The sequence below is a fragment of the Serinus canaria genome, chromosome 5 (assembly GCF_022539315.1).
Source record: "Serinus canaria isolate serCan28SL12 chromosome 5, serCan2020, whole genome shotgun sequence".
Lineage (NCBI taxonomy): Eukaryota > Metazoa > Chordata > Aves > Passeriformes > Fringillidae > Serinus > Serinus canaria.
Genome location: NC_066319.1, coordinates 10,845,525 through 10,873,460, shown reverse-complemented (window position 1 = coordinate 10,873,460; position 27,936 = coordinate 10,845,525). Strand labels below are relative to the sequence as shown.

The 27,936-nt window shown below is 43.4% G+C and overlaps 1 protein-coding gene across 2 annotated transcripts in view; it reads left to right on the top strand.

Moving 5' to 3' along the window:
- The first annotated feature begins 1,130 nt into the window (after positions 1-1,130).
- SWAP70 (switching B cell complex subunit SWAP70) overlaps positions 1,131-27,936 on the top strand; it is a 35,337-nt gene continuing 8,531 nt past the window's right edge. Inside the window, exons 1-7 of one of the 2 annotated variants that reach the window (XM_050974805.1) lie at positions 1,131-1,296; positions 9,324-9,464; positions 14,398-14,571; positions 22,231-22,458; positions 24,963-25,109; positions 25,364-25,472; positions 26,754-26,935. In XM_050974805.1, the coding sequence (XP_050830762.1) occupies positions 1,198-1,296; positions 9,324-9,464; positions 14,398-14,571; positions 22,231-22,458; positions 24,963-25,109; positions 25,364-25,472; positions 26,754-26,935 (1,080 nt within the window). In that variant the 5' untranslated portion in view covers positions 1,131-1,197. The remainder of the gene's footprint in view (positions 1,297-9,323; positions 9,465-14,397; positions 14,572-22,230; positions 22,459-24,962; positions 25,110-25,363; positions 25,473-26,753; positions 26,936-27,936) is intronic. The other variant, XM_050974806.1, reaches the window with a different exon arrangement.

Here is a 27,936-nt window from a genome sequence, read left to right as displayed (position 1 = left end):
GAAATGCTGAAGACATCCACCAAGATGTACAAAAAGGCCATTCCATTTCTCTCCCCAAAGCCAGTCTGAAAAGGTATTTTTGGCTAAGCAGACCAACTAACACAGCACTTAGCCAAAACTATAGGGACTCCATACATGGAAAAAAGACCATTGAGATCACAGCACATACATCATAAATAATAATTTGCTTTTCCTACAACATGCAGAAGAAATTATGCATAAATTTATTTTAATAATCTCTGTTGAAGTCTTTGCATAGCTGCTGCCCTCACCAGAGCTTAGTCCCGTAAGTATTAAAGAAGACTTTAACACAAAAAACCTACCCCAAACACCCAACAACTCTCAAAAAGACTTCCAACAACACAACTCCTTCCTCTTGGTCACGTTTTGTCTGCCTTCTGCTCTGCAGGCAGTGGGGCAGGAGGTTTTTAGCTCTCCCCCTGCACTGGGATTGCATTGCACTCTCTCCAGCTGTGCGCAGCCTTCCTTCCAAGCTGTTTGTGGGGCAGAAAAATTCCAAGAGGAAAGCTGCTCTCCTTACTGTGAGGTACATCCTGCTGGGAGCATTGCACCTGAGACTTTCATAAATTCCATTCACAGACTCAACTGTCTTCCTGTTCTTCAAAACCCCACAATTTTCCAGGGGGGAATTATTTGGAAAGACAAGAACAGTATCAGCCTCACTGTTATATTCACGACAGCCTGCTTATAATAATAAGACGTAATGCTTATTTTATCTTTCCAGCAGCACGTCACAATGATAATTTTTTTTTGTTTGTTTTATTTACTATCTCCCCTGAGGTGAAAACCCTGAACAGTGTTTTAACCGTGCTGAAGAACACCAAAGCGACCAATGTTAATTTATTCACCCACGTTATACTGAGCTATCAGAAATTTACTGAAAGGGACAGGATCGAGCTCTTGGCCATTTAACCGAGTGCATTTCCTGGTAAGAATAAAAGGCAGACCTGCGGCGGCAGAGGAAGCCTGGCGAGGCGCTGAGGGGCAGGGCCCAGCGGCGCTGAGGGGCGCGGGCCGCCCCCGCCGGGCTCCGCCGGGGCGGGACGGGACGGGACGGGACGCGGCTGAGGGGCGGCGCCAGCCGGGCCGGGCCGGGCCGGGCCGGCCGCGCCCCCGGGGCCGGCGCAGGCCGGGGCACAGCGGCGGCGGCGGGCGCGGGCCGGGAGCGGGCCGGCCATGGTGGGGCTCAAGGAGGAGCTGCTCAAGTCCATCTGGCACGCCTTCACCGCCCTCGACCTCGACCGCAGCGGGAAGGTCTCCAAGTCCCAGCTCAAGGCAAGCGGGGGGCGGCCAGCCCGCTGGGGTGCGAGGGGTCGGTCGCCGCCGAGCGCTGACGGCGCGGGCGCGGGGCGCGGGCTGGGACCTGCCCGCCGGGGCCGCCTCTGGGCGCACACGGCGCTCGCTCTCGGGGCTCTCCCGGGCGCTGTAAATCGCGTTCTCCCCGCCGTTCGTCCCACGGCAGCGCTGTCCCTGCGGGCCCCGGCCACCTCCGTCCCGCCGGGGGTTGGCGCGGAGCCGTCCTGGAGCCCGGGCAGGCTGATTTTCATTCCGCTCCGTCCTTCCCGAGATGTCAGCGCACAAACCCTTGTTGTGCTTCTGGTCCGCTTTCAACCACATGTCCTTGCTACCCTTTCTGGCCAAAATCTTTTGTGGGGTAGCCACAAGGTCCCATCTATAGGGGCTGGCTGCGTCCAAGTGAAATTCACGGCTTGCCAAGGGGAGAGCGGTTCCACAGTGCTCTCTTATTTGGACATAAACAGGAGAATTAGTCAAGAGGCTCCAACTGTGCCATTCTTTCCTCAGCTTATACGCTGAAGTAGTGTTTGTGCTCTTAAAAGAGCTCTCAGGCAGCTCGCTGAATCCAGTCCCATCTTGGCCCTGCTTTATGGGACCGTCTTGGCCAGGGAATAATAGCAGGAATCTGGCTAAATAAATATTTTGAATAAGAACGCAACACCTGTTGACGTTCGAGACTGTGGGTCCTTGTGCTCGGCGCTGGGGCTGCGTGGGCAGCAGCGATCGGCCGAGGTTTGCGCCTTTTGCGGGATTAACTCCACCAGCGACAGTGGCCGTGCTCTGGGTGCTGTTTAGAAGCGTGGCTGGTCGCTGGTGGACTTTATTTTTAGCGTTATGTAATGAGGGTCTGGAGCTGGCAGCGTGCTGCAAACAGCCTGTTCCTCTTCTCCTTTTCTTCTGCTGGGGTGGTGGGGCTGTGAGATAGAGCCGGGCTGGGCCAGAAGTGACTGCGGGGCAGGATTCGGGACAGACGCCAGACCTGGCTGTGAACTCGAGCTGAAAAGATGCGCAGGTCCTGGGTTTTTCATGCAGGACAGTGCAAAACCTCTCGTGGTCCACAGGTGCTGGCCTGAATGAAGTGGCTACAGAAGCTTCCAGTGTGCTGGTGGGCTGGTACAGTGTCATCAAAAAATGCTGGGCTTGTGTGTTTGTGCAGTTCTGTCTGTGGCAGAAAGGCTCTTGTGGGAAGCGTCAGATCTGCGAGTGCAGAAACAAGTCTGAAATGAGGTTGCCACCTTCTCCTGTGGCCACCAAGAGTTGGTTTTCAGGAGGGAGTAGAGGGTGTTCTTGTATAGACTTTTTGTGGCAAATGCTGAATGTGGTGTAAAACTGCTGGTCCTGCTGGGGAGAAAAGGTGTGCAGGGTGGCAGTAGCTCCACATGGGTCAAAAGAGGCAGGCAGGACAGCAAAGGAGAAGTTCCTGTATGATAGAGATAGGACTGTGTTATCCTTAGAAGATATTTCCCAATGAAGTGATTCTCATCATCGTGAGGAAGATACAGCACTCCTGTAAAATGGAGAGATGATGCCTGGAGACCAATGGGCTGGTAGAGATCTGTGACATTAGAAAAATATGCTTTATAATTGAGTGGAATGGCTGTTTTGAAAAAATTATGAAAACCTTTTTGTTTTGTGAGAATGGCAGTGTTGTAAACTGCTGAACTCTTCCCTTCTCAGTAAGAAAACCCACTGGCCATGTGTCTCTGGTTTGTGTAATCCAGTCTAAGGTGGTGCCATCACATTGCAGGGAATTTCCTAAGGATAATACGTTTGGTTGTTAAAGGAAGTGATTTTTAGTTACTCTGCCTAGAAGTGACCTTTGATCCTTCCATAAAAATAAATAATTAACTTTAAATACTATGAGAAAAATAAATGTGTGTGTGTGTTCTGTAGTTGAGGCCCTACTGCAAAGGGTTTGCATCACACATTTGTTTTAAGTAGATCTAGAGCAGATGGATGGAGGTGAGTCAGTTTGCTCTGTTTTGTAGTCTGGAGAAATAGCAAATGCTTGAGGGCAAAAATGAGGCTTGCTTGAAATAGTAAGGATGTAATGAGATGTCTTTTATCCATTTGGATCTTTTGTGTATGTTCTGAGCTGCTGAGAGAGGAGACAGTCAAATCCATCCTTGGTGTAATTTTGAATATTGTCTTCTTCCAGTGTGCACTGACTTTTTTGTTTGTTTGTTTGGGTTTTTCTTTTTTTTCAACTGGTAGTCTTCAGAAGTTCTACTGCTATGCTGGCTGCAGCTCTTAGTCTTTCTTTCTACATCAGCAGAAACCTTTGTGTATTCTGTTCTTAAATTACAGCTTTTAAGCTGGACAGTCATTGTTCTGCCAGTGTGTTTTTTGGCATGTTCAAACACTGATACAGCAAGGCTCAGGTGTAAGTTCTGTGTACGCAGTTACAGCTGGTGCTGTGATTCCAGCATGAGCTACATCCAAATTGCTTCCTTTCCTACACTGAGATCCAATTTAATCTTTCTTACAATCTGCAATTTTAAAATTAACTTGTTTTAGAAGTTTCTCTAAAATATCAGTGTTAAATCCACTTTTCATCTGGATCTAGAAACACTGTAATTTTAAATATAGTTCCACTTGACAGCCAGCAAAAATGCTTGTAGTTTGTGGGTGTACGATTGGATCTTTGAGAAATCCACCAATTAGTTTTTATACCCTCTCTGGAAGCTCTTCCACTTGTTGCTTTGTGACATGTCTCTGCTTAGGCGGTGGATTTATTTGGGTGTTCTTGTTTTCCATGCTTTCCATTGGGGTGTATTTTTAAGTCTTGGGGTCTTGGACTCCTGGATGCTATCTGCAGCATGTGGATGGTGAGCCACATGTGAAAATACTGTCCCCACTCAGGCCTGTATTGTAACTTTGAGTGACCAAAACACTTGTCAGGCTTAGAAAATTCATACTGGTGTGTTCTCATTTCTGGAGCGTTACAGGCTTGTTACAACCTCTTGCCTTTGCTTTGCTTTTCCCCTAGATGAGAAGTTGGTGGCATGAGGGAAGAGGAAGAATGGTGTAATCAGGGCTGAGAGGGGTGCTCTGACCACAGAGGAAGACCTTGAACAATGCAGTGAGGCAGGGGCAGGTTGGGAGCCTGGCTGAGTGGGCAGGACCCCGTCGGACAATCGGCTTTGTGCAGCAGTGCAGGGCAGTAGGAAATTAGTCACTGTGACTCAGGGACAGGGTCCTGCTCTGGGGCTGTCAGCAGGGCTCAGAGTGTGTGTGTTAGGGTATCCACGAGCAGTGCTGTTGGTGAGGTGTGAGGGAGGGATGCTCTTGTGCCAGCAAAGCCTAGGCAGCCTGTCATGTAAAACAGGGAGCGTGAGGAAATGACAGGGCCACAAGGCTGTGCTTAAGACAAGCAGCTCCCAGGGGATCAGCAGCCTGTTCAACCTTGAGCCAGCCTGTGCCCAGGTGGCCAAGGCAGCCACTGGTATCCTGGCCTGGATCAGCAACAGTGTGGCCAGCAGGACCAGGGCAGGGATTGTCCCCTGTACCGGGCATGGTGAGGCCACACCTCAAGTGCTGTGTCCAGTTCTGGGCCCCTCAGTTTAGGAAGGACATTGAGGGGCTGGAGCAAGTCCAGAGAGGGGCAGCAAAGGTGGTGAAGTGTCTGGAGCCAAGTCCTGTGAGGAGCAGCTGAGGGAGCTGGGCATGTTAGCCTGGAGAAAAGGAGGCTCAGGGTGACCTTACCACTCTCTACAAATGCCTGAAGAGAGCTTGTAGCCATGTGGAGATTGGTCTTTTCTTCCAGGCAACCAGCAAGAGGACAAAAACTTTAACTGCAACCTTAAGAAGGTTCAGGTTGGACATTAGGAAGAATCTTTCCACAGAGGGGCTGATAAGGTATTGGAATGGGCTGCCCAGGGAGGTGATGGAGTCTCTGGAGGTGTTTAAAGAGTGGCACTCAGTGCCGTGGTCTGGTTGACATGGTGGGGTTCTGTCATAGGGTGGACTTGATGATCTCAGAGGTCTTTTTCAGCCTAATGGATTCTGTGATTCTCTTTTGTCAGGGAAGATGTAGAAAAAAGTTGCAGTACATGGAGTATGTTTACAAGGAGCTCTCCCGAAGGGCTGGGAGCCCCAGGACAGAAAGAATTCCCTTGGCTACTTGGGCAGATGCAGGGTAGATTACAGGCCCTCCTGTAACCGGAGGCCAAGGGGGATTGTGCAGATAATGAAGGCAAAAGGAAGGATGAGGTTGTTGAAAATGGTGATGAGGGGTATGCAAGTGCCCGGGGGTGAAAGGAGAGAATGAAGGAATGGGAGCTGATGTGGATGAAGGGTACAAGTGTCAGGAACCTGGGCTGGAATACACTCATCCAGCTGGGAAAGAGGCTGCTGCAGAAACCCTGATGTTGAATAATGAGGCTGCAGATGGGGTTTGGGCTACCTGAGTGGATAAGGAAGCTGGGCCTTGGGGGTGTGATGATGCAGGATGTGGTGTGTGTATGGTGTACCCTAGATGGAAAGACCTGGTGCTTGTGACAAGGGGCTTATATGATGCTACTTTTAGCACTGGTCATAAAAGAAAAAGGGAAAGTGAACAGGAAAGTGCTTGTGAGTAGCCTTATTTTGGCTGGCTGGCTGGCTGCTGACATGGATGTTGGGGAGAGATGAGCCAAGAATGTCTTGGAATGAATTCACACAAAGCCACTGAATGGAGCTGTCGGGATCTGGGATGCCAACATTTTAAAGTCTGAAAAAGAGACGGGGAGTGGGAGGACCCCCCTGAAAGATGGAAAAGAAAAAGAGAAAACTACCAAGAAGCTGACAATGGCTGCTGCAGGATTAGTCTGCCCTGGTAAGGCTCCCACTGTCATCTGGGCCAAATTTTTGTCACTGAGCAGTAAGTAGTCTAGCATTTGTCCCTCTCCCTGTAGAAATGCAGATCACTTTTATGGGACATGGTTAAATGAAGCTACTCAGATGGTAACAATTCAACATGTGCTGAAAGTTTTGGAAAATGGGAACTCGAGAGGAGCAGCTCTAGCAGAGTAGACCTGGAGGTAAAGCAGCATGAACAGGGCATAATAAAGTAAATCCAGAGTCTGGGATGACCTTTGGCATTCAGCTTGCTTGTATTTATTTGTATTTGGAACAGAACACCTTCAGTGTTCCCAGGGAAAGATGGGATGCCACCAGGCATCTTTCTTAAAACTTTTTCTTGAAAGTGAAGGAGTTGTTGTAGCTGGAGTGCCCTGGTGTCACAAACCCCGGCAGGCTGCCTGTGCTGTCTCAGACCCCAGTCTGGGTTCCCCCACTGTGCCCATGTGCTGCAGCAGAGATGAGTCTGTGGGCTGGGGCAGGAGTTGGCTTTGGCACGAAGGTACATTGTTCAGTGTGGCATCCAGAGCATGATAAATGCAGAAGGAGAAAGCTGCTTAGCAACCCTGTGGGCACTGGGGGAATAATCCTGACTGCTGCAAATCCTGACTTCCTCTTGGTTGATGCAGCTTCTGCAAGGCAAGGTGATTCTTTTGTAGCCCAATTAGTCTGGTGCTCAGATACTTGTTGGGGTTTTTTTAAATGGTTAATTAACATGGAGCATCTTCAGGTCCAGATAATGTGATTTGAGAGAACAAAACCAAACCAAACGAGACCTCAGGGCAGAATTTTTCTGGCTTACCCTGCACGTGAAGAATTCAGCTGGCGCTCAGCCGCGTTAGAGAAAGGCAGCTTTGGCAGGCACCGAGGAATTTCCTGAGTTATGAAAGGAGAGCCCTGGGCTCTCACCAGAGAGATGGCAGATAAGGCAGATCTTAGAAAATCATTGAAAGTGGAATTCTTTCCTGGTAAGTCGGTCACTTGATGTGGAAAGCACCTAGGTTTCTGACAGCCCAAGCACAGCAAGAACACCAAAAAAATGAAGACAAATATGTAGAAAGCACATGATAAGAAAGCATTTTATCATGACTTTTTAATTTACTTTGGTAGTAAGCTGGAATCAGTCATGCTTTCAGAGTACTTTTATTAGCTGAGTATTTTTTTAGTTATAATATTATCAGCTCCAGTGTGGTTGGAAAACAGTAATCATCTCTCTCTCTCTCTCAGAAATTCAAGAATCCCTCAAGCTTCTATAAATAACAGCAGAAGCCTTAAATAGAAGGGGAAGCACACATGATAGTACATTCCCCCAGCCCCATATGTAAATCACATGGACTCAAATACGTGATCTGGTTAAAGACAAGGATGGATTGAAGTGAAATATACTGTTGATAGAGAGTGCTGTGAAATCTAAATGCTCTTTTGCTGCTTTGGGAAGTGCAGCTTTTGTTGTGCTATGGATGATGCTGTGGTTTAACTTTACAAATTTCTAGACCTTGTTAGCCCTAATGCCTTAGTGTTAGAATACATCCTTGAAAATATGTGTTTCTCATGGAAATGTCTCCTTTTCTGAAAGCAATTTTAACTTTGGAGGTGTGTAGAGAGGAATTCTCCTCTGAACTGAATATACATCTCGGGCTATCTTTGTAATATTTTCTGCTAACTAACACAGAGATTCTGCTGTCTCCTTACCATGCATCAGAATAGTGAATGTACATTTTCTTTTTTTTTGAGGGTAGATGGGTGGGGGAAAGCCCAGACATTATAAGTGTGTAGCTTTGGTTTGATTTCCTAGGCTTTGACAACTTCAGACTTTCACTTCTTCTTTTACAACTACTTCATCTTTGAGCATCTTTTACGTCTTCTCACCGAAATAGACATGTTTTCTGCACATTTGGTTTTTTATAAGTTTTTTTTTATAAGTTTTCTGCACATTTGGGTTTTTTTTTACTGTTTTCTCTTTGCATAATTTTGGTCTGTTTTTAAAAATTCTATATAAAACCCACAAAATTCAGTTGCACTTTGTCCCATGTAGTTGTTGATTAAAAAAAAAAAAAAATAGCAGTGGCAGCATATATCTTTTGAAAAGATGTGATCTGTTTTACCTTTGTGTAATTTTTTGTAGTTGTATTTTTTGCCTTTTTTACATTTTTTCCATGCAAACCATGGCAGGGCGTGTAATACTAAATCCTTAACCCAGCTCATGTTGATGGTACCTGATTTTCAGAGGCTCGGCTCTGCGTCATGCCAAGGGGTGATGTGGGAAGCCTTTTACAGGTCTGACCTGACCCCAGACAGTGTGAACAGCCAGGGGGAGGGATGGTGGCCCAGGAGTCACTCCTGCCCAGGCTCTGCCTTCCTGTTGGTACTGAGGTGTTAGTCTGTGCTTGCAGAGCTCAGCTCGGGCTGAAGAACCTGAGATGTGCTGGCTAGTTTGTTTTTAGTAATTCAGTACTTCCTTAAAATTAGTCAAGTGTGTAGTCTCTTCTTGAAGGTCATTTCTCAAGAACAGACGTGAGTATTAGTGGTTGTCAAGTTCGTGACATACTTCATGCAAATAGCTTTTTAAAATAAAAATTTGAGAAGCACACCTAAACCCTTCCTCTTTCTGTAACATTACTTTCCTTTGCAGCTAAACCATGGGGTCAATGTTGAGAAGCAGCCCAAAAGCAAGCAATAAGAGAAATCCATAGTTAATGCTTTAATCTGAATAGTCTTTTCTTTGCAAACTAAAGTTACATATTGACTTGTTTTCTTTCTTACTCATTTTCACAAGATATAAATATTTATAGTTTCAAAGGCTAGGTGTTTGTGGTTGTTTTGATAGCTATCTGACTTCACTCTGCAAATATTATTCTGGTGTTCCTGCATGCCTCTCCTGGTTTTCAGCTGCATGGGGATATATGTACAAAGGGGAGCTTGTGTAGCTGCATTTGTAGTTCTCTGGGGCTGGACCTCTCTGTGCTCACATTGCTTCTGTAACAATCAACTCTCTGAAACCATTGAGTGAGGATTTTTTAGTTATGTTTTACAAACCTGTGTGGGGCAGAACTTGTGGTGACATCAAAGCGTCACTTTGCACATGGTTTTGGAGTCACAGGTCTGCTCTGGAGGGAACACACCATTAAGGCTGACAGCAGTGTCACTGGTTTCTCTTCTGTCCTTAGGTCCTTTCTCACAACTTGTGCACAGTGTTAAACGTTCCCCATGATCCAGTGGCCTTGGAAGAGCACTTTAGGGACGATGACGAAGGACCAGTTTCCAATCAGGGTTACATGCCTTATCTAAACAAGTTCATCTTGGAAAAGGTAAGTTTTGAATTCTCATGCTTTCTTATATCAGCTTTTGTTGTTAGAGTGTCTTTGTGGTAACTGGTGCCTGCAGGAGGCTGGTTGGGAGTGTGTCTGTGGGGTCCTCACGGCATGGCTACTCTGGAGAGCTTGTGCCTACAAATGGAAGGGTGCACTGCTTTCTACATCTTGTATTTCCTGTTCCATCTGGCCCTTGCCTAAGCTGTGTTCATGCAGAACTGTGCTCATATCAATAAAGAGTAGGCACACAGTTGGTGGGAATTGGGCTGTGGCTGAGCCCCATCCCCAATGGGCTCCAGCTGTGAAAAGCAGGTGAGCAGTGTTGAGGGCAATGAGCCATGGAGTGCTGAGGTGTTACTGACCTGTCACCAAAGGGAACAGAGGGCACACAGGTGCAGTGCATGAACATGGGGTGTGAAAGGTTGGGCTGAGGAACAAGAAGGGCAGAGGCTTGCAGCCCTCTGAAATTGTCTGGTGATACTCTGGGTATTGTGGCCATCTCCACTGCAATATGTGCTGTGACAATAAAGCACCTCAGCCTGAATTTATCTGAAAGTGTCTGGGAGCTGTAGGTTGTCCTACTTTATACTGCAGCTGGAACAGAATATTGTCAAAGACTTCTTTGCAAACAGAAAGGGTAAAAATATCTTCACTGTTTGTCACAAAGTACTTTAATGAGTAGATCCCTTCAGAAGGTTACAGTGGGTGACATTAGGGCGTGTTGTGAAGTTCTGTCTTGCAGGTTCTTTCCTTTCATGACTGAGCATTATTCAGTCTTCTGTTGTGCCTTGTTTCAGGAGAAACTCTGGAAAGCCAGCAGGGCTCTCCCTCTCCCTCTCCTCTCCATCATGTTGTAGAATAGGTGGTCACTGAGTTGGAAAGTTAGGAAGCCCCAAACAATGATCTTCCTGCTTTTTTTCTGTCTTCTGGTCACATACTGGGCTGGGTAACGAAAGCCGCTCACGTGATGCTGGAAACATCTGCTTCAACACCACTGATTTCTTCTACACTTGAGCCCCAGAAACCCTCCAACTTTGATGTTGTGGCTGCAGAGCTGTTTGCTCTCTTTTGTTATGTGAAGAAGTCCTGAACTGACATACTGCTGAGAAGTCCAGTGCAGCAACTGCAGATGATGCAACCTCCTCAGCCCCATTGCTGATTTCTGCTCCTTCATTTAATAGTGCTGGAAAATGTGATATATATAATGCAGTCTGGCAGCTTCTATCTAGCTTATCAGCTTCTATCTAGTTTATCAGCTTCTCTGCCTCTCTAGTCTGTGTTTCTCTCCCACCCAAAGAGTATGAGAGACATGCCAAGAGTCCTGTTTGATGTGTGGGAGTTGTTGCCCTTTAATACATGTAAAGGTAACTCTTTAATGTCTTGATTGATGCTGAAGAATTCTGCTTTGTTCCTAAGGAGTTGTGATAGCATTTCTGCTTCATCTTGGCTGTCCGAGATCCTGTGAAGACCAAGCAGTATTTTTTCCCAAATTCTGGGAAAAAAGAAAATTCCTTAATTTATTTTGACCAAAGGATTACAGTGGGAGAGGCTGAACCACAGTGGGTTAATACTCTTTGTAGACAGTGGCAGGCCATTAACTAAAGAAAACCCAAAAGAGATATGTATGGCTTTTTCAAATATAAAAATGCTTTATTGGTAAAGGGTGCTTCTAGGGAGAATAGTTATGGAAATGAAGAGCAAAATGGCATTTAAGTAACACTTTTATATTAAAATGACAGACCTGGCTATGTAAGTAAGTAGGTATGAAAGGGAAGAGCATGACTGTGTATAATTTCTTGTTTTGTTTTATTCTTATACTGATCTGGCTTCCAGTGATTGCCTGATTATATTCATATCATCAGTTAATCTTAAAATATGAAAGTGTTAAGGAACAGGATCAAATTATCTATAGCTTGATGTTATTTGATCTTGACTAAATGCTTGTAAATAAGAAAATGAGTGAAGTTGTTTGGACAGAAGGCTGTCTTTTTGGACAGGAAAAATCTTGTCTGTGACTTCTTTTAGAGATGAGTTTACATCAGTGCCAAAAGACAACGTGCAGTGGGATGAAGTCACTGATTCATTGCGTGTCTCCTTTGTTTAAAACAAACAAACAGAAAAAGCAAACAAGAAACTCCTTCTTTATTTTTCCAAGGCGTAATCTGTTATTTTAGATGGGGGGATTGTAGAAAAATTGCTGTTAGTATATTCTAGTAAGCAAAACTACTAAAAAGGGAGTGATGCTTTATACCCCACATACACAGGAAGTTATCTCAATTTCCAGTCATGCATCTTACAGTGAATTAATTGATTCAAGCAAGAGCCACTGGCTCAAGAAAGGTTTTTTGATCTTAAGATATTTTAAGACATTCATAAATATTTTATGGATGATTTCTTAAATTTCTTTTAAAATAGTTATATAGCTGTGACTTAGAATTTTTTTGAGAGGCCTTTGTAACCTTTGGAAAGAACTTGTGTTGTACTCTTAAATGCAGTTGTAACTTTTTATATTTTTTTTTTGGTGCTGAGTTACCCTGCAATAAAGCTTCCTTATGTAGAACCAAGGAATCATCAAGAAAGGGACAATTGTGAAGAAAGACAAGATAGTTAAGTGAGGTGCATTTACTACAACTAATTTCCTTTATTCAAATAGGTAATTTCAGTAAATGGTTGGAGTAATTAGTATTGTCTGATTGATGATTTCCAGTGTCATGCATCTTGTTACTCAGCAGATAGATGTATCTAGAATTTTCTTGCATCTGCAACAAAACCTGTCTTGTTCTGTAAATGTGTCTTTCAGGAGGGAGCTGTATTTGCCAATGTAGTGTGTTCATAATTTGTTTTACTTGGTTCTTTAACCATATTTTAGCGTGATTTTTATTTTTTTTTTGCAATGTATATCTTTAAATACCAATTGGAAATGTTTCCCTTTCAGTGATGGCAGTGGTGGTATTTAACAGCAGGCCTTATTCAGAGCAGGGAACAGTCTTGGTGAGGGGAGACATCACTCAAACCTCAGGCTATCTCATCTCCCAGGCAACTTCATGAATGCAAGTTACACTACCAATGCTTGCTATATTTTTGGAACTGTTATTTTGGAGAGCCAGGGCTTTTGTGCTGATGTAATTATTGTCCTGAATAATTCCTAAACAGTGTCTCTGTTCTGGATGACACGTGGGCCCCACAAAGTCCATTTCAGAACCAAATCTGGATTCTGAAAGAAGGGCTTGCATGTCTAAAGTGAGATTGCTGGCACTGTGGGACCTCTTCCCCTGTGGTAAGATGGGTCTGAAACCTCCTGCTCAACTGGTACACAGTCCTGGGGGCAGGGATGTGCTGCAGGTGACCTGGGTTTGACAGGAGTGTCTGAGGGGCTGCAGTCTGCTTTGCTATGGTAGCAGAACCCATGCACCACCAGGACATTTCCAAGGTGGAGCTGCTCACTGTCAGGGTGGTAAAACAACTTTTAGAAAAGAAGCCCTTGTTCTTTGGGCAGGGTGGAGAGGACACAGAAAAAGCACAGGCAAGAGTAGCCAAGAATTGAAGTGCTGGTGAATAGAACAGAGAAGAAATCCTGACTTCTAGCCCTTTGTCTGGAGAGTGTTCATTCAGCTGGTGTATCATTCAAGATCTGTGTTTCTTGTGCAAACAAGACAGATGCTGAACTTGTGGCTGGAGCAGCTCTGGCTCCTACAGCTGCCTCCTCATTCAAAGGACAGCTGTAGCCTCTTGCATCTCTGCTCAGGCTGGTGGTCTCTGCAAGCATGCAAAGTCTATGTTTTTTGTTGATAGTCTCACTCTTATGCCTGGAGACTGTTCTTGTCATCAGGTTGGTTTCTTGTTTACTTCTGTATTTTTTTAATTTTTATTTTTTCCCCTCCACCCACATCAATTCATCAACTTCCCATGTCTGCCATTGACTGGGCCAGTGTGGTGTGGTCACTGTGTTTGACTGCTTCTCAGACTGGGTAGGAAACCAGACAGTTTGCATTGGTGTTCTTCAAGTACCTGAGATCTGTGGTTTGGCTTATCTTTAAAAAAATCTCTGACCATTACTGGTCTTTCTACCACAAGAGGTACAAGAACCTGTTCCTTAGATGTGTTTTCTAAAATCTCAAAGGGGCATCATTACAGTCCCAAGCATGCCTTAATCAGTAACACTTTGGTAAAGAAATAGCATTGCTAAGTTATGGGGAGATAGTAAATAGGTTTAATGTATAACTTAACAAGGGCTTGAAAACAAAACAGTAAATTAGAGCTCTTGCCTGTATAAATAATTCACAGATCTGTAGATGCAGCTGCTAGGTATGATAAAAAATAATGAAAGCAAGAGGAATTTTTGTATCAATGAGGTGAAGGCTTGCAAGCCTGGGAAAAAGCAAAGATTTTAAGTGGATTAGCATTTGAGGAAAAAAATATTCTGTGTTTATGAATACTCTTCATGAGTTAGTTTGAGTAAAGTGAAGTAAAAAGCCTACGAAGGGTCCTTCCCAGTTGTTGCTCCAATATTGCTTTTAACATATCCTCATGTGGATTTGGCTGTGCTGGTTTCCAAATTTTCTATATAAAATCTCAGTAAGTCAGTGCAATAGGAGGGCAGCTGGAACTGAGTTCTGGAGATGGTTTGGAAGCTGATGTGCTAGAGGAAACACAGAATGCACTGTAGCCTCCTTTCCATAGAGTAAGGGTGTAATTAACTCAACCAGAAATTGGAGGTTGGATGTCAGTTTTGCTAGGAGAATTCCTTATTTTACCCCATGCAGGAAGTCAGACTAGGTTGTTACAGTGCTCCTTTTGGGCCTTGGTGTTTTGTGCAAACTGCAATTTTCTTGCTGCTTTTTGTATGATGAAACCTGACAAACATTGTCCGTCTGCTGTTCTGTGGCATTTGTGCATACCAATTTGTTGTTCTTCAATGTCTTCTCTTTAGGTTCAAGGGAACTTTGACAAAGTTGAATTCAACAGGATGTGCTGGACTCTCTGTGCTAAAAAGAACCTCTCTAAAAGTCCTTTGCTGATTAGTGATGAAGATGCATTTAAAGTGTGGGTTATTTTTAACTTCTTGTCAGAGGACAAATACCCTTTAATCATTGTACCTGAGGAGGTAAGAAACAAAAACTTAAGCTCTTTAACACCAGTTTGCCTAATGTCTCAGTTGAATTGTGTTAAGTGTGGTACTCTCTAAAGATTTAAGAGGAAATACTGTTTAATTTAAAATTTTTATTCCCCTCTTTTAGTATTGTAAGGCCTCAGATGCATTTCTCTGTCTTCCAGGGTGGATATATGGGGATTTCCACAGGGTACTTGAGATATTGATAGCTCTGTGTGTCTGTCATTTAAGCCACCTGGAGTAAACAGGATAAACAGGACATGCATGGATGTGATCTTTCATCACTGCACTTGCTTATAGGTGGTTACAATTTTATAAGGTCCATGTGATTCTGAAAAAAAATGCCCTCATGTTCTGTGTTATTGCAACTTGTAAGATGAGTCTGCAGTCTCATGTCACCCTCCTGATGGAAAGGACAATACAAAATTTTCTGGTGGTGTCTGTTTCTGGTCAAAACCAGCCAGCCCCTGAATACTCTTGCTTGAAATATCTGAAGGAATAATACCAGAGAGATCTCTTTATACTTTCAGTTCATGACCAAGTATTGGCAGCACTCAAATAGGTATTTTAACCCTAAAGCAAGATTTTGGTATTTCCACTATTCTCTGCTTTCGGATGGGTGGAGAAAGAAGCAGAAAGATCAGAACTGTTGGCATAAATAACCCCTTGCAAAACTGTATATGCAAATCTCAGGGTCTGCAGTTCAGCACTGGAGGATGGAATAATAAATATTTGCAGGTTGTTGAACAGCCAGGGATCAAAAGAGTCTGATTAACATGCCACTCACAACATAACTGTTGGACTCCAAGGTGTTGTGCCAAACCCTCAAGTACAGATAGCTCTCCTATCAAAATAAACTCTTCAGTTTTGCTTTCTCACTCACTTTTTAGCAGGACACTTTCACTCTGCACATTTCTGATTTTGCCAGGCTGGCCCATGCCAGGGCCCTACCTGGCATGCTGTATTCCCATGAGAAATGAGACAGTCTTGCTTGCTGTCCCATTTGTTTCTGTTGGTTCTGGGAAATAGGGATCATGGTTATAAAAGCTGAGACAGCTCCTTTCTTTGTGGTGCTATATTTGGCTTGGTAGGTCAGAGCCACTAAAAAATGCCAAAACTGGGACTCAAATCCACACCTCTGGTTTGTCAGTGTCTTCCCTGCTGTGCAGCCTGGCTTACCTGTGGGCAGACATTTCACATCTCCTGAATTGCTGGCATGGTTAAAAGCTTTACCCCTGCCAGCTCTGGGGTGTTGCTTCCCACTCCTTCTCCACCAAGGAAGCCCCAGACTGGTGCTGCCTTCTGTGGCTGCTGCCAGGCAATGGCAGCATGTCTGAGTGTTGGCAGATGTGCTGCAGAGTCAGCTCTGAGCTGAGAATTTCCAGATTTTGTATGTGCTGTTGTTTGCTTTCCTTTTCATCCTTAATGTCCAGATTAACCTGGAGTGCTCTTCTACTTGGATTATTTAAAAAATTCTGATTGTGGATCTGTGTCTGCATCTCCTTGATTACAGCAAGATTTAAATGGTGCAATTTGTTTAAAGAAGGCTTACAGAGCCTGACTGACAAAGAAAGGCTGCTCTGTTCTTATCATACACAATGCCTGCATTCACTCCACCTTCCCTCAGACCACACAGGTAATGTAATCAGCCCCTGCAGGAATGCTGTCTGTTGAACACACTCCTTTCTGCTTTGCACTGCTCCTGCATCAGGTTCTCTGTGCTTCTGGAAAATTTCCCATTTACTCATCTACTCTCTGCCCAAAATTCCCAAAGTAAAAATGCAAAGTCTCAGTTTCAGCCAGTTTTGCTTTTTCTCAGATGTTTTGTATCTGCCTTTTTTTACAAAATGCCTTGAAGGTCATGTGTACAGTGAGGGGATTTTTACAGAGTGAAGGAGAGGAGAAGGAGAGTGGAAGCCCTGTTGTTTGTGCTGTGGATATTTTGCTGAGAGCAGTGTAAACCTCTCGTGTGACTGCACTTCCCACCCAGGGAGCAGGCTCTCCTGCCCTGCCCTACTGCTGAGAATATTGCAACACACCATCTACTGCAGCTTCTGGCTCAGAGACCCAGCAGTTTGTGTGGGATCCAGCTGTTTGCCCTCCTCCCTCCCTTCCACTTGTTGGCTTTTGTTTTTTTTGTTTGTTTCTTTCTTTTCCACTTTATAAGTAACTGAGAAACTTGCCACATGCTTTCAGTTTGAAAGGGTGATCCCTTGAAGACTTTTGCATCCTATCTTGAAAATTACAAGACTTCTTTGGTCTCCATTGAGTGCATTAACACCACTTCATGTGGTTAGAAGGATGCCTTTTCTTCTTCCTTGGAGCAGCTGCTCTTTGAGACATGCTTAGGAGTCTGAATTTCCTCCTTTTTTTTTTTTTTTTTTTTTTTTTTTCAATTTTTAAAATGAGATAAGTGATTTCTGCAGTCATTTCATAGATTTCATATCTCATATCTGGAAAAGCCTACTGCTTGAGTGCGGTTTCACCTTATTTGCACTGTGCTGACTAAATATTGAAGCTGCTGTCTTTCCTTCTTGCCCATGTCATGTACTTTTGCACTGGTGCTGCTGTGCTGGCCTTTCCTTTTAGGCAGCTGAATGTGGCAGGGCTGGTACCCCCAGCTGCAAAGTGTAAGTCTTGATTCCCTGCCCAAGGCTTCAGTGGGCAGCAAATGGCTGCAGCTCATCCAGAGAAGGGAAAAGAGGCTGCTTTGGAAAGGATTCAGAGATGCAGGCTGGGAAGAGCTTTAGGAAGAGCAGAGTGAGGAAAGGAGTTACCAGGAGAGAATCTGAAAGCAGTGGAGAGGTGATGCAAGGGCCAGAAGTTGCTTGTTCAGCAGAGGCCAGGCTGAAAGCCAGAGGCAGTGACTGGCCTGTGTTCCTCACCTGCCCTGGAAGGAGGGATGCCAGCCCTGACTTGAGGGAGATTAGGTTTGTAAAATCCAGTGTGGGGAAGGAATTGGGTTGGGGTGTGCAGTTCTGGAATGTGACTTCAAGCTTGAGAGGATCCCTCTGTGTTACAGGGAGAAGTCAGGTGACACAGAGACAGGAGACACAGGGACAGATGGTTACAGGGAGCACTGGGCACAGCTGGGAATGGCCTTGCACTCCAGTGTTCCTTGCACTCCAGTGTTCCTTCTGCTGCCTACTGGTGGGCAGCTGAGAGCACTTGGTAGAGCAGGGAAGGAACAGAGATCCATGAATGTCTATTTTGCAAAGGTGCTCATGTGCCAAGGCAGAAAGCAGGGACTGGCTGGGAGATCTTTCCCCTCCCCACAGCCAGATTTTCCATTAGATCATCTGAGATGCAGACATCCAAGTGTATGTTTCCTTCAGCTCTTGCAGGCATTACCTCTTCCATGAGAGGGATAAAATGAAGGAAAAAAGGTGGAGAGAACTGACTTCATAAGTGGAGAAATATTACTATTTGTTGTGAGCTTTCCTTTCTAGTCACCTCTTAGTTGTTACAGTTTCATTTTTGTGTCTTGGTATTTTTTAACCAGGCATTTTCTGTTTTTATAAAAGGTTTTCAAGCACTTCCCCATTCTTATTTCTGGACATGTGACTGCAGCCTTGGGAATGCTTTATCGCCTGAGAGCTGTGGTGTGTGCTTAGTTGTGTTTCTGGGCCATTCTTCATGGTGAAACTCAGAGATACACACACTGCAAGCTGCATACTCAGTGTTGTAATCCAGTGTTCACAGTTTGTTTCAAATAAACCAAACATATTTGCTGCTTTTGGCTTCACAAGGAAATATTTGTACAGTCATTTTTCATTTGTCCTCTCGTCTTCAAATTTATTAACAGATGGCGTTTCTAATCCTCCTAAGAGGAATAAGCCTTGTGTGGCTTTTTGTGCCTGTCAAAATGAGGTGATGTTTTCTTAGCCTGGGGAGGTGAGAATCTGATCCAGTGGTGATTCTTCTGGAGAGTGTTTTTTATGACCATGTTCACTTCCTTGTTCTGCATTCTAGTACCAGAAACTGGAACAGTGAATGAAATACTGGGAATTGACCCTTGGCCCTTCAGAAATTACATTGAAACTGATATAAAGATAATGAAAGCTGCTTGTGTGGGGTTTGACTCATGATCTCTAAATGTTGATGACAGTGGTTAGGAAGATTTTTAGTCACTTGGTTAGGAAGACTTGCATCAGTTCTTCCCATTTCACTGCCTTCTTCCTTGGCTGCTGCAGGAAGAAACAACCTCCTGCACACAGCAGGTTGTTTCTTGAATTTACCTTTACTGTACTTCACTTAACACTGATTTAATTTTGGAAAAAAAGAAGCTGGTAGTGGCTTACACTGGATAATGAACACGGTTTTGCTGGTGGAAAGGAAGAAACAAATATTTGACTTAAAAGTAAATGATGTTCTGATGGGATGAAGAAAGGAGTTGATGGTGACTGTGAGAGGGGATGTGACTGCTTTCATGGCTGTGGCCCAGTAACATACACTCCCACAGAATTTCAGACAACGTTTGACATCTGCTCTGCTGATGTCACAAACCTTATTTGAATAGTGTGAACCAGAATAGCCTTGTCTGCTGTGCTCTGCTGGCCATGGGGGCCTCCTTGGCATTATTTTTCTCATTCTAAGAGACCCTCTTGTGTATCAGAAATATTTGTGGAAAATCTATGATGCTTCATTCCCCATGGAAGCAGGAATACCTGGAAGAGGAAAACAAATAGACACTGAAACATGGGGAAAAGAAAGTGCCCTCTGAAAGAAGCTCCCAAACAGACTCGTGTTAGAGCTCTGTTCTTTGTTACTATTTTTGTTTTCTCTTGGCAAAATTCTGGCTGAAAAGTTTGAGATGGAAGCTGGTTTTGGTAGAGCCACTGGGTCCCTACTGGTGTACATAGTGTTAACAACTGCCTGGTATTTTTGCACCTGTATTTTGCATACTTTTGACCTGAAAGCAAAGTCCTGCTAAAATAGCAGCAAATGTTGCTTCACTTTTGCTTTTTAGCCACGAGAGTAGTTTATATTTGAGACAGGAGACTTGATTTGTCAGTTATTTTCTGGGTTGATGTGTCCCTGTGGAGGAGGGGAAATGTCATTTGCTCTCAGGGGTTCCTCATTTGAGCACCTAATGGGTGGTTGCTATTTGCTTTCACACTGGTGCAACTTATTTCTTTGTATTTACCCCATACTTCCATGTTCATACTGTGCAAAAGTCACTGTTGCTGTTGAGCAGATAGATCAGATAAGCTTTCTCTGGCAACTTTGATTAGCCCTGTATGTGACTGAATTCAAGATAAACCTTTAATTTTTTTAAGTTTTAGAATTGAATTGTAACATGCACAGGTCATGTTTCAGTTAAGAAGAGTTAATGTAGTTTAAAATAATGAGTATTTTATGTACTTTAGTACTCTAGGGAGGTTGTAGGATATTTGTAGTCATGTAAGTGACTTGTAGATGGGGGTTGACAGACTTAAATGGTTAAATCTAATCTATGAACCAAAAAAAGATAAAATGTGTACAAATGACACTAAAGGAAACAATGTGTTGACTTATTTTTAGTGTATTCTATGATAACATGTACTAGCCAAGAGTTTTGCATTGCATCATTTCCAGACCATTAGTTTGATCCACATTTTATTTATATGGCTTGAGCAAAAATGGGAAAAAATTGATTCAGGTGTGTTCTTTGTGTGTGTGTTCCATTGTCTGCAACTGAGACCTGGTACTTTTAGATAATTAACCAGAGGAATTTGAGAGCTTGATGCCTTAAGTTGCCATGCCTCAAGCAGTGTAAGAGGTTGTGAAATTCTGGAACAATGAATTTTATAGTTAGAGTTCCTATTATTTTAATTTTTTTATTACTATTATTTTGTAGCATTTTGGCAGATATATTATCTACCTAATTAAGTCTGAGTTATTTTAGCTTTCCTTCCAGTTAAAGTCCAAGATCACAGTTCAGAACTGATACTGTTCAAAGGGAATGAGCAGAGTGGCAGAATGTGTTTTGAACATGGGTAAAAAATCAGGGTTTTAGGAGGTTTGAAACAGCTTTTCAGTGCTCCTGTTGTTGCACTCTGTGAAGGCTTTTTTTGGGTTGGTTTTTTTTTCTATACAACATGTCTGGAGTAGGAAGTAAGCTGCTTCCTGCCAGTAACTGAATACTGAGGATTTATGGTAGTCGATGCTTCAAAGCCTCGAATTGTCTTTTTAACTTAAGGATTTTGGAGAGTGAAAATCAGCAAAGCTTATTTTAAAGACTGTGAATTTGAATGCCACTTCTGCAGAGGCCTCTGTTAGCATATCTTTGCTAGTAAGAACTGCACAAGGAGCTAAAACTTACTGAGGTGTCTTCCTTGGTAAAGCTGACATGAAAAACAATGCTCTCTACAATTTCTGGAGGCATATTCTGTGCCGGGCTGGGCTGTCTTCTCCTGAGAGAGACTGATGTGACAGGCACAACTTGGAGGTGTGTGCACTTCCAGCTCATTCAGTGGAGCAGGAGCTTTCCTCCTGGTGCTGCAGCAGCCTTGCAGCTTCTCCTTTTTCTGCAGCATTCCCCAGGTGCCCTGGAGTAGGGGCTGTGACAACAAGAGTCACTGGGCTGAAATAGTGGGAAAAGCACATCCCTCTGCAGGGTGGATTTGGGATTTACTGTGCTACTGCACACTTGTGTTTCCTGACCATAGACTTGGGGGAAAGGGAGGGATGTGGCTGTGCCTGTTGGAGGGAGAAACAGCAGCCACAATATATTGAGGCCTGGGGATCCTTGTGGTGAAATGTGTGGGGGACAGAAACACTTCTTAATTTCTTTGTACTCCAAAATTTCTTGCATAGAGACTCAAAAGCCTATTAGACCAGCTGAAAGGTGACTCTGAGCTGTAGCAGGAGGGCCCTCACCTATTATTTCATTTAGAAAGTAATTTAAAAGTATTTTAATTTAAAAGCTCGGTTTACTTTAAAATACTGCAGATGAACATTGATGAGTTTAAAACCAACATAAAAAACCAGACTAAAGAGCCCTGGCCTTCTTTGCTTCTTTTTCATTCTTCTGCTTGTTTTTGACTAGTGTTACTGGTGTTACTGTCCTGCACATGGTAATGCTTACAGAGTGATGAAAGATCAAAGGACAAGGAGAATTTATTTGGGAAACAAAAGCAGATGTGAAAGATTTGTTCTTTTATTTCTTTTGATACAAGTGTCAGGGATGGAGTGCTTGAGAGCTAGAGAAGAGGTCAGGTGTAGATCACACCTTGGTCGTTTTTAATTTCTCTTCTAGTCCAAACAACCTTCTTTTCTTATATTTTTTGTTATTTGTTTGCTTTTTGCTTACAAAATACTTTCTGAAACTTCTTGCTCTCTCACGCTTCAGTCATTCACAGCTTGGAAGCCACTGCAGGGAAGGTCCCATGTGTTCTGTAGGAATCTGAAATATTAAATGAGGCTGTCAGGTTCAATTCTTTGTTTTCATGTGAAGAGAGTAGCTGAGGGATGGGCTTGGCAGTGAAGAGTTCAGCTGAGACAGGAGCTTAAAACCTTTGTTAAATGAACCACCTACATTTAGGGGCCTACATGTGAGTGTAGGAAACTCACTGCAATGGGAGTCTCTGGAGAAGCTTCCTTTACAGCTCTCAAACTCTTGATTTCCATGCCTGCTGCAAATGATGGATTTCTGCTTGTGTTTCTGCACAGATTGAATATTTACTGAAAAAAATCACAGAAGCAATGGGAGCAGGCTGGCAGCAGGAGCAGTTTGACCATTACAAGATTGCTCTCAACACCAGCCGAGAGGGGCTCTCTGCGTGGGAGCTGATCGACCTCATCGGCAGCGGGCAGTTCAGTAAAGGAATGGACAGGCAGACAGTGTCCATGGCAATCAATGAGGTCTTTAATGAGCTCATTCTAGATGTACTCAAGCAGGTAAGAACCACAGAGAACCAATGCTGTAAAGTAGGCTGTTTTATTGCTTTAGTTAGAAAATGTTCAATTCATGCTCAAATTTCTTTACCCTATTGAATGATGAGCAGGAGGAAATTTGGTAAATTATCTGTAAGGGTTCTTTAATTAGTTTATTTTTATAAAAGAAATTGTGTTGCTATTCAGATTGTTGTAATTGTAGCAGTATTATGAATGAGTTGCTTCTTGGGAGAGCTTGCTTTTAGAAAGTGAAAGAAGTGGTCTCTGACTTGAAATATTACCTTTATTACACTAGTACCAGCTGCTTGTTAGTTCACAAAATAGCTGCATCATGCTCTCAGTTCTGTTTACAGCTCTTCAGGCTTTGGAAATGCTTTTCTGTAGTTTCAGTTATGCAGTAGGAAATGCAGCTCTGCTGGGCACTGCCTCTGTATTCAATCAAGGGGGTCTGGACCAGGGTGTTTTGGCTTCTCAAGTGCCCCACTTCAGCAGGGCAAACAGGTGTGGAAGAGCTCCAGAGGGCTGTCCCTTCTTGTTCTGCTTAGCAGGCTGCATGACTGACAATTTATTTACCTGCACTCAGACTCATGCTGGCCTTTGTATTCTTAGCAAACTTCTTTGTTCAGGTTTCCAGTGAATTATCAGTTTAGGAATGCCTTTAAAAACTGCATTTCTTTGCAGTTGGAGGTACCAGAGGGACCTGAGGGGTCACAGCAGAGTTTACCTAGAGAGCTCTATAAAATTGACTTTTACCTGACAAGAGAAATTTTTTCATCTTTGATTTTTTGGTGAGGAGAGAAACAAAGGATTTCTTGGCAGGCTTTCCTAAGCTGTTCTGAAGAAACCATCAGAAGGTCTTGGCACAGGAAATTCTTTCAGAATACCCACAGAACAATGCAAAAGTCTATTTTTGTTAACTGCTGGTTGCCTATTGGAGGTGAGGGCTGGGGACACACACACATAAAGTCAGTTGAGGGCAAAATGAAGTCATTCTGCTGTTTGGTACCATGAAAATAAATTAACCAGTGTCAGTTCAATAATCCTACTTGAAACTTGTGAGGAAATCTGATTTCTTTTCAGTTTTGATATTGCATTGTGTCTTCCCCCACACCTTTTTTTTTTTTTTTTTTTTTTTTTTTTGTTTGCTTTATTTTGTGCCTCCATTCTTTCTTCTCTTGGTGCCTGGGCTTCTTTCTCAAGGATGTCTGAGTGCTTGTGAGTGGTTCCTTGACACTTAAAAATAGTTTGTGTCAAGATTTGGCCCTGTGCCTCCTGGGCAGTTTGGACACTCATTGGCCTGGTGGAGGCAGAGTTCTGTGTGATTTCAGTATCCTGATTCCTTGTTGAGTCACAGAATTGTCCTGTTTATTGCAGTAATCACACAATTGCTTCAAGGTATTAATTAATGACACATGGTCTCATATCCAAGCGTCATGTTACCCTTTTTATTGAACACATCCTGGATCTCTAAGGCTTACAGAGGGTAGCAGCAATAGTTAAATTTGTGGTATTTAGTGTTCTGGAAGATGTGTTCTTTGTGTGATGGTTGGTGTGAAAAAGCTCATGCTTTTCAAGAGCTCTCAGTGGGTTCTTGGAAGGTGAGAAAAAGATGATACTGAAATAATAGGTAAGGATTTTGCAGAAATTTGGGGGGAAAGTATTAGTCTAACTTGGCTTTGAGAGCAAGTTTGGTAATTCAGGGAGGGAAAAAAAACCAAAAACCTGGCTATGACTTAGACTGTGCAGAGCATGAAAAATTGAAGCTGCAGGAGTCCTTCACATGACCTTGCAACCACCCAGAGCTCAGACCCAAGTATGGGGGTGGCAGACAAAGCTGTGCATTCCTGGTGTGGAGCAAGGGAGTGGGATGGCACCTGGGAATAGGCACGGCCTTGGCTCTGGACATAGCTCTTTTCAGTGGCTAGAAAAGCTGAGCACAGATAAGCTCTATGTGTAGGCTCAGGTTTTTGTTTGGTTTTGTTTGTTTTTTAAACAAAAAAGCTTCTTCAGCTATTCTGAATGTTTTCTTTCTCCTCAGACCAGAAGAGAAAGATATCTTTGGCTTAAGTATGCTACAGCACATTTCTTTTTATATATATATATATATAAAATACAAGCATATTTGCATGTATCAAAGCCAGTTAGAGATGAAAGCCATTACAGAAAAATGTTCTGTGGTCTTCTTTCCAACTTCTTCATCCTCTTAATCTGGAATACTCTGGATACAGAGTATACTTTCTATAAGACTTGTTCATAGTTTATATTGATGTTGGTGTTTCAGTTTCATCTGTGATTTGACTTTTGGAAGTCAAATGTCACACAAAAGTATATAAGTATTTGGGGAATACGATTACAGAAATGGAAGGCACAGCTGAAATACTGGTTAACTTTGAAAGTATTTGGGGCTTTTCTGTGTGCTCTGTTGGGTCTTTACACCTTTACATAACCAAAAGACCAGATGGCTCAGCAGTGGACAGGCTTTTCAGCTGCTCTGTTGCTTTTAACAGGGCTACATGCTGAAAAAAGGTCACAAACGGAAAAATTGGATGGAGCGATGGTTTGTGCTAAAACCCAATATTATTTCCTACTATGTAAGTGAAGATTTAAAGGACAAGAAGGGAGACATCATACTGGATGGCAACTGTTGTGTAGAGGTAAAACCACTCCAAAAACAATATATGTCTCTAAAGATCAGAATTAATCCTTTTGTGTGTGTGGGATTGACTCCTGGTATCTTTTAACAGAGATTTTTTACTTCATATAACACCAGTTCATAAACACCCTTTTAATAAATGCTCTTAGTGCTGGTATTTGTATCTCTGTGACACATAAGTGCATAAATGCTGCTTGACTTTATAACTTAGATTTCAGTGTTTGCAAAGCTAATCTTTATTGTCACCCATTCTAGGCCTTGCCTGACAAAGATGGAAAGAAATGCCTTTTTCTCATCAAATGTCTTGATAAAACCTTTGAGATCAGTGCCTCTGACAAAAAGAAGAAGCAGGAATGGATTCAAGGTGAGGTTTCAAAAATGCTAGTTATCTGAAAGTTAAGGTTAGTGGAATTCTTACAGCAGTGCTGTGTTCAAATTTGAAATTCATGGTCTTGTAATTTTTTTATATCTGTTTTGGGCACATGGATCTTTAAGGGGTCTGAGACTCAGGAAGAACTAAGGATCCACATAAGGGAAATCAGTTTTTGTCATGTAGGTGCCTCAATTCAGGCAGCCATGACCAAAATGAGATGGTTGTTATTGTTGTTTTTTATATTGACTGTACTTCTAGGGATGGGGAAGGGAAGCAGTGTTGTAAATTGTTGCTTTTGGGGAGAAAGGGAAAGCTTGTTTGTTTTGGCACTGTAAAATACTGGTTTTGGTTGTACAGTTTACTTCAAATAGTATGGTCTGGTGAGCTGAGGATAAAGCTGGGAATTAGGGCTTGCTTTTGTATTCCCACAGTAAAGGTGTTCCTCCTGTGAGAGCTTCCCAGATATGTGATGGGTACATCCATCTGCAGAGTGAGGTAGAAGCCCTTGCAAAGCTGTTGTTGCCAATGCCATTGAAGAATGTACAGCAGTTAAATATTTGGAGCTGTGGGCTTTCATTTGCACTTCCCTCTTTACCTGCAGCATGTGTTTATTGCACCAAAGTCAGGTGCAATAAACACAGATGAATGGTTTAAAAGGAGACTTTTTTTTCATGGTTGTGGTATGTAAATAAAATACCAAAATCATCTGCCACTCCTCAGCTTTGCTGTCTCTAATATTTTGTCATGGCATGTAAGTGAATGAGAGCTGCTGTCTTACTGGGAGAAAGCTTTCCCTTGGAATATCTGTAAGAATTCAGGGTTTAAGGCTGGCTCTAGGGAAGACAGGCAGTGCCTTACTCCTTGCTAAGTCACTGAGTCGAGGATTTCTTACTACCTAAAGTGTTGGGCTTTTTTCTTGCAGCTGGGTGTATGAGTGACTCCTATGTCCATAGCCTGTTACAAATCAATATTGGAATTGACATAATGCAGTGGAATTGCATTGTGCCGATTGCATTAGACCTTATCCTTGTGGCACGCAGCCAGGACTGAGAGCAAAGTGTCTTTCACTTCTGTCAACTCAACTTTGTGTTGACAACCAGCCCGATGAGAATTAGGACAACTGACAACAGTGCTTTCTGATTTAAAAACGCATTCAAAAAATCCCCAACCCCACAGCCAGCACAGCACAGCACAGCCCTGCGAGTCTCTTCACAAAGTCTTTGCAGAAAGTCGAGCCCTGCCCTTCACGGTGCTCTGCTCCTGTCCCCGCAGCCATCCAGAGCACGGTGAGCCTGCTGCGGGCGGGGAGCGCTCCTCCGCACAAGGAGGCGCGGCAGAAGCGCAAGGAGCTGCGCCAGAAGCTGCTGGCCGAGCAGGAGGAGCTGGAGCGGCAGATGAGGGAGCTGCAGGCGGCCAACGAGAACAAGCAGAAGGAGCTGGAGACCGTGCGCAAGGTGGGAGAGGGAGCTGCCGGGATTGCAGCCCGGAGCTCGGTGCCCGTGGCCCGACCGGCCTTTGAGCAGTGGAACTGGGCATCTCTGTGCTGTTCAGGCACATGGAGCAGACTCCTGCAGAGCAGCTGTGCTTGTGTCAGGCCCCTGTACTGAGCAGGCTGGTGAAGAACCTGCCAGCTCTGTGGATGGTGTCTGCAGACAGCAGAGACCAATATTTTCAGTTGCTTTTGGGCTTTTTGTTTTTCTTTTCTGTCAGACACATATATCAAACCTGGGGCTTTCCATGAAGATTTTTCTTCTGTAGTTTACCCAAGTTTTGTTATGTTATTTGTATGTTTATGGGAACTCTTCTCTTCCCACAGATGAATTTCTATAATTTGTATGTTTAAAAACAAAATATGTGGCTTTTCTTACTTTTAGTGTGGAGTGTGCCTTGAAAACAGCTTAGAAGCCAATATTCTAATTCAAACCCTCCCCACTTGCTGCCTTACGTTTTGGCTGCTGAGTCCCTGCTGCTAGAGCAGTCCAGATCTTCCTTTGTTTACTTTACCTGTCTCCACTACCTCCCTAAATTAATGTAAGTTTTTTGCATTCCCATTTAGGACAAATCTTCATAATTGCTTGAGCTTTTCATAAATAAAATGCACCAGTTTCAGCCCTTAGAAAAAAAATAAGTGGTCTTTGCAGCTGTAAATATTGTGAGGGCATTTAAGATTTTAAGACTAGAAAGCAAATTCAAAAAACCCCACATTTTTTAAAGTCTTGTCATTGTTACAATTTGTGGCAAGGAGAAATTTGTCTTTTTAAAAATTAGTGTTGCACAGACAGTCCTGATGTAGGTATTATTCTGTTTGCCTTAAATGGAGTCTGACAGTGGAAAACCATTTTTAAATTTAATTTTGGTATCTGTAGTCTACCATGTGTTAAAAATGCAGAATGCAGAATAGGCAATAAAGGATAGCCCATGTTACCTTCTACTGGTAAGTAATGTACCCATTAAC